The sequence below is a fragment of the Natator depressus genome, chromosome 17 (assembly GCF_965152275.1).
Source record: "Natator depressus isolate rNatDep1 chromosome 17, rNatDep2.hap1, whole genome shotgun sequence".
Lineage (NCBI taxonomy): Eukaryota > Metazoa > Chordata > Testudines > Cheloniidae > Natator > Natator depressus.
Genome location: NC_134250.1, coordinates 21,714,087 through 21,720,719, shown reverse-complemented (window position 1 = coordinate 21,720,719; position 6,633 = coordinate 21,714,087). Strand labels below are relative to the sequence as shown.

General features: G+C 51.5%; 1 protein-coding gene across 1 annotated transcript; it reads left to right on the top strand.

The window, feature by feature from the left end:
• The first annotated feature begins 262 nt into the window (after nt 1-262).
• LOC142000310 (C-C motif chemokine 5-like) lies at nt 263-2,766 on the top strand. The gene is made up of 3 exons (XM_074974490.1): nt 263-479; nt 1,107-1,218; nt 2,679-2,766. Exons 1-3 carry the CDS (start codon nt 263-265, stop codon nt 2,764-2,766), a joined length of 417 nt encoding a protein of 138 aa, XP_074830591.1.
• Nucleotides 2,767-6,633: the final 3,867 nt, after the last annotated feature.

Sequence of the window (6,633 nt, the reverse complement as noted above, 5' to 3'; positions counted from 1 at the left end):
AAGACAGGACACTGGGCTCGATGGACCTTTGGTCTGACCCAGTGTGGATGTTCTTATGTTCTTAAGGAGTGGCTCTTCTGTTTTAAGGTATGCTCAATGCAGGACCTGTGGTGATACATACGGTGATTGCTTCATATCCTTTCCCCTCAACGTCCCTCCTGCTGCTGTGTTGAAACTGACCTCAGCTCGTTGCAAGGACTATTCTTGTATATCCTGAGGTGAGGCATAGCTGTTGTCACTCCTTCACCAGTGACTGGTGGCCATGCAGCTGATGTCACGGAACAGGCAGGAAACCTCACTGTTCCCCTATAAAAACAGGGGCTTGTCCCGGGGGTCAGTATCAGAGGTTAGAAAGAGTCCCTGCTCTGCTTCTGCTCCTACGGTTCATCCCTCACCTGACAGCAACATGAAGGTCTCTGTGGCTGCTCTCGCCATTCTCCTCATTGCTGCCTTCTGCTCCCTGGCTTCCTCTGCCCCACGTGAGTCCAGCTTCTCTCTGTCCTTGCAGGGTTCTTCTGCTGAAAGGCGGCAACTTTGCAGCTCAGCCTTTAAAGGTGACCTGTAAGGATTTAATACAACAGGGCTTTATGGCCTCTTCTGCTTCTTTGGGATAGAGGGAAGCCATCTGGAAGGTCTGCTGTTAAATATTGTCTTAGAAATACTGGGATTATCAATTTGGATCTTCCCAGGTTTCACTGGAGGACTTTGAGAGGGCGCCTGGAGATGGTGCTTGTGAGCTCTCACCTTACATGAAGGAATGGGGCAAATGGGTGTTGAATCTTTAGCAAAGATGTCCTTTGTCACTAGGGTTCATTAGGTGTCGGGGTTAAAGGGAAATTAATGAAAAGAAACCCAGACCTGTAAAGGCTCTGGCCAGGACCACTCCCGCTCTCACTTGCTCCCTATTCAGTGTGATGCTGTCACTTCATCACAGAGATAATCCGAGCCTGTCGCTGCGCTGAATGGAAACAAATCCAACGAGGTCTCCAGACTTGTTAAGGAGGAAAAGCCGCAGATCGCTAGCGCAGGGGGCGACTGTCACTGGCCAGGCCGTGCCTCCGCGAGGAATCATGGACGCTCACCTCCAGCTTTTCAATCTCTTTCAGTTGGTTCAGACACGACCGTCTGCTGCTTCAGCTACGCCTCCCGGAAGCTGCCCCAGCGCCACCTGAAGGACTATTTCTACACCAGTGGGAAGTGCTCTCAGCCAGCTGTCGTGTGAGTACTTGCTCCTGCACTGCGGAAGGTCTGGGCAGAGGTCTCTGTCAGCCATTAATCGCTCCCCCATCGCCTCAGGCTGGGTTAGCTTAGGGCGTGTCTACATGGGACAGTTCCACTAGAATAAGCAACTCTGTGAATTTAAGCCACTGTAATTATCCTGGTTTAACTCCCTGTGTGGACGCTCTTATTCCGGTGTAAGAGGCTTTTTCAGTGTAGATTATGTTGCTTGGGAAGGGGTTTAAGATAAACTAGAAAAGGGCCACTCTGATGCTGGAATAGGAGTATCTACATCGGGAGCGGTGGTTATACTAGGGTAACTATATGGGTCTAACTGGTAAAGCCTTCCCATGTAGACAAACCCTAGGAAAACTTTGCTAATGTGTTATGTTTTAAACACCATTTCACACCTAGTGTAGACAAAGGCAACTGTGTTTAATGTCAGTGGTTTCTGGGGTCACGTACATTACTTTGGAGTGCATTAAGGCTATATCTACACTGCAGCCTATGTCGGCAAAATGTATGTCGCGCAGGGGTGTGAATATTCCACCCCCCTAGTGATATAAGTGACACTGACATAAGCACTTGTGGGGACAGCGCTGTCGGCGGGAGAGCTTCTCCGGCCAACCTAGCTCCTTTTGCTCGCACGGGGGATTTTATTGTGCTGACGGGAGAGCTCTCTCCCATTGGCATTGAACGTCTTCACCAGACGCTCTGCAGCGGGGCAGCTGTCTTGGTACAACTGCAGCGCTCTCTGTGTAGACATGGACTTAAGCTAAACTCGAATTAGTGTCCATGCCCCGGTTACACTGGGAACACGACAGGGGATAACTAACTTGCTGTGTAAACAAGCCCTTCGCTAGGGTTAACCCAGACCAGCTAACACTCTAAACACAGCTGCGCAAGGTGCTAAATTTTGCACAGAAACATGGGAATCAGTTACTCAACACACTGCATTTCCTTTGTCTAGACAGAGCCCATGGGGGAGAGCATGGTGTGTGACTCCCCTCTGCAGCATCCTGCAACCAAATGCACCAAACGGAGGCTGTTACTGTGTCCGGGTGGGGGCTCCTGTCACTGAGAGGTGCAGTAGGCAGAAAACTAGGCTGAACTAATACAAGCCACCATTTCCAGTCTCATTCCCACACTAATTGGATCAGTGAGCAGCTGGTCATGCAGGTGTCTCTCTGAATAGACCTCTGAGGTTCTCCAGGCCCTCGTGTGGTTTAATAGGCCACGGTGCAGTCAGGTAGCATGAGGCCTGGGATTCGTAGGCTTGGGAGTCTGGGCTGAGGCTATTCTCCCCTTTGAATGGTCCTAAACAGGGAGCCATGGCAGTGAACAAAGGGCCCCCAAGGGTCGTCCCGTGGCCCCAGACCCACCAGGCCCACTTTATTACAGCAGCAAATTCCATCCCCGCATCAGTGTTCTAAGCCCCGGGTCTCTCTCGTGCTACACAGATTTGTCACCAGAAAGAACCAACAAGTCTGCGCCAATCCGGACACCAAATGGGTCAAGGAATACGTGAATTACCTAGAAATGAAATGAGACGGCTGGGAGCTGATGGAGACCCTGCGCGCTTCCCTTTGCAGTGCTAGCACCAGTGGCTATTGTGCTGTCCACGGAACACCACCTCTCAGCCCCTAGCAAAGGCCGTCGCTGCACTTTAAGGGCTTGCTGGCACTTTAAAGACATTTTAAGCTATTTTATTTGTATTGTAAAAGAATCACTTCTGTTCTAGATTATCCACCTTTATGGTACAAACCAGGCCCTGAACACCTGTGGTCATTAAAAATCCTATGGCCCTTAAAGGTAGCAGCCTATGAGGCAGTGTTGCCTAGTAGCTAGAGCACTGGACTGGGACTCAGGAGACCTGGGATCTATGGGCAAGTCACTTCCCTGCTTGGTACCTCAGTTTCCCCACCTGTAAAATAGGGATAATGATTCCAATCTCTTTGGTAAAGAGCTTTGAGATCTACTGATGGGAAGTGTTATATAGAAGTTAGGTGTCATTCTTCATCTCCTGGCTAAATTCCAGTTCAGTTAATTCAATTTCATATCCCTAACTTCCTCCTGTGGTTTCAACTGTTTATGGGACTTCCCCTTCCCTTCCTGCCCTAAGTTCTGTGCAGCTGTGGAACCATTGATGTGCTTTACCCAGAGGTGGCTGCATTCCAGTAACAGGTGAAGTAACTCCTGGCTTGCACCTGTGTGAAGCTATCTGCTAAGTTTGAGAAGCACCTTGGGATCCTTCGGGATGACAGACAGTGAGCAGCAAATAAGCTAATGCTGTAATATTATTGGTCTCTCATTTATCAGGGGGTTGCTGTGGACCAGCAGACCATGCCTTTATGTTTGACACACTGTCACTTGCTGATTTCAAGAAATAAAGATGTTTTTCTCTCTGTGAAATGCCTGCCTGTCTCTCCCTGAGCTCGGAGGTGTTCCAGGTGTGTCCCCGAGTGGCCTGCGTGGCATCCTGTCAGCTACTTGTGCCCAGTCCCATAGATGCATAGATTTGTAAAGCCAGAAAGGACCAGTAATCTAGCCTGACCTCCTGATTGCACAGGGACTCCTCATTGAGGCAGCCAGGTGGATGCAGGCAGGTGGAGACCATAAGTGGGAGGGGAGAGCCAGGCTGACTCGAACAGGCTACCTTGCACATGGGGTGGTGTCTGTGGATGCATCGGGGAAGCCCCACAGAATGCCCAGCTCAAGGGATTCAGCTGCCCCAGTCCTTCTCCCTCCCATAAAGAGAAGCGAAGGGGAAGGTGTATTGCTGTTTAGCTCTTAGGCTGGCATAGAGGCCACCTAGAGGCTGCATGCCAGCCCTGCAAGGTGACAGCACGTGACCTTCATGCCCAGCCCCTAGACTCCCCCCATATGAAGCCTAATTGTGTAAGGGGGAGCGGGCGTGAATATTTCACCCACTGTCAGGAAAGGATTATTAGCTGAAACCCCCTGCTTCAGGGTTTAATCTAATTTTGAACAACCAGAGCAGGATGAGACCCGCTGCGGGGGTAGATTATCCAGCATCTGCTATGGCTGGGTTCTTCAACATTCCCACGAAGCATCTGGCTCCGGCCACTGTCAGAGACAAGAGATGGGCTGGACAGACCTTGGCACTGGTCCAGTCTGCCCCTTCCCAAGTTCCTACATGTTTCTCTGATACTCAGTACCACTGTCCCTTTCTTACTCCCAGCAATTTAAATCCCTTCCCTCCTCGCCCTTCTGTCGCCACCAACCCCGTAACTCTCTCCTCCTTCACTGCAGAAAGCCCCAGACTGTTCTCCTTCCCCATATCACCCATGTCTCCTCATTCCTCCCATGTGCCCCATCTCTCCACCCTCTGTCCCTGAGGTCTCCCAGGAATCTTATACCCATAATCCCCCTCCCCTCTAGGCTCAGACTCTGACCCCTACCTTGCAGTGCCCCTCTCATGGCTCCCTATCCCCCCTCTTCTCTGTCTCTCCAAGATGCCTCCTCTAACATCTCTGCCTCCCCACTCCCCATCCCTCTCAAAAGCTCCTTGTACCAGCCCCCACATTCCCCAGCCCCATGCACTGCTCCACAGCTCCCACCTTGTCTCTTCACTGCTACCAGTACTCACTTAGAGGTCTGTGCTGTGAATCTAAATTGACCCGTCCTGCTGGTGACCGTGTGGGAAGTCAAAATGGTTCCACAGGGATGGAATTGCTGCTCCCGCCTCCCCCCCCCCCCGTTGTAGTTAAACCCAGGAAATGACATAAAACTAAAAGAACATTAAAGTTGCAAAGTCAAACACTCAGAAGTTAGGAAATGGCGAAATGAAGGATGCCTCTGAAACCTTAATTCACACCCCTTTGTGCATGTGCATCATGGTGCAGACTTTAATGGCCTGAGGACACAGTATTTTTCCACAGGCCCTGCTGCGGTCAATGCACAGGATGGCCAGGGCTTGGGACCTGAATCAGGGCTGTGCAGTGAATGAGATGATGCCTGCAGGACCGCTGCCTCGTTTGTTGCAGTAGCGGGAAATGAATGGGTCGACAGGTTGCAGGGGATCATGGTTAAGACAACTGAATGCTGCCTTGGAGACCTGGATTCTCTCCCTGCCTGTGCCCCAGAGCTCCTGTGTGACGCTGGCCAAGTCACTCAACTCAGACTTTTCATAGGTGTCCATTAGCTGTGTGTGACTGAGTGGGATATGTCAGGGTCTAACTGTGAACTCCATTTGGGACGGGAGCCTCCCTTTGGTGTTATGTGGGGCACTCCTACGCGAGGTTATCACAGTGTGTTCCATTCAGCTTCCCTGCCCAGAAAAGATGCTTGACACTTTGCGGAAGGACAGGCTCTAAGAAGTCAACAAGGAAACACGCTAGGGCCATCGACTATCTCTCTGCACAGGGAGGGGAGGGAACCAGGATACCAGGGGAGCACATGGCAAAAGGGACAGGGACTCTATTAAAGGAGCAGTGCCTCTCTGTGAGAGGCCATCCATCGCTACCTGCATAAGCCAGGTGGGAGTCTGCGGGAGCAGGTGTAAGCGACTGGGGGCTCGGGAGGTCAGATCACTGGGTTCGTGAACTAGAGGGGCTGGACTGCAGAGTTCCAGGTCCCTCCCAAGGAAGGGCTTGGACAACAAATGTGTTCCTGGGAGTGAGCCCTGGACACCCAGAGCTAGACACAGTGACTAGACTTAGCCCAGACCCAGGGGGGTTGGGAGCACGTGGGATCCAGCTGTTGGGTCCTCTTACAACAGCCTGGGGACCATACAGAGGCGGCCTGGGCACTGTGTCCTCATTTCTTGGGTACCCAACTTGAGACAACTGGGGTCCCATTGGTAGAAGTGGTGCGCACTCGCAGCAGTAAATAGGTGTGTAACCCTTCTGCCAGGCCAAGTTGATAGCAGCAAGGGCCGGGTTCAGTACACAGGGGTTCCCTGTCATCAAAGCAAATGCAAAACTGGCTCGAGCCCCCACCCAATGACCTGGGAAAATCTTACACACCCCCTGGGCGCCTCAAAGAGGCAATACTTCCCCTCTCGCAAGCACAGAGTCTCAGTGTAGCAGAGAATCTTTAATAACATGAGGTAAACGACATCAGCATTAAATTGGGGAAACACCACAACTAGTGTTCATTAACCAAACCATGAGCAAAGACCCAGCCCAGCAAATTGGGCCACATCCTTTCCCTCGGGTTCTTGAGTCCCAGAATCCAAACGTCTCTTGAGTCCAGCAATCCACAAATCACCCAAAGTCCAAAAAGTCCAGCCCCAGAGTTCAAAAGTTCATCTGCAGAGTGTTACTCCCCAGTCTGGCTAAAAATGTGCCTGTGTGTGGGGGGAAAGAGGTAAGGGGCACCTTACGTGACCTGAAGCTGACTGCCCCACAGGGCTCTGCTCTGCACAGCTCCGCTGTCTCACGAATGGCTCCG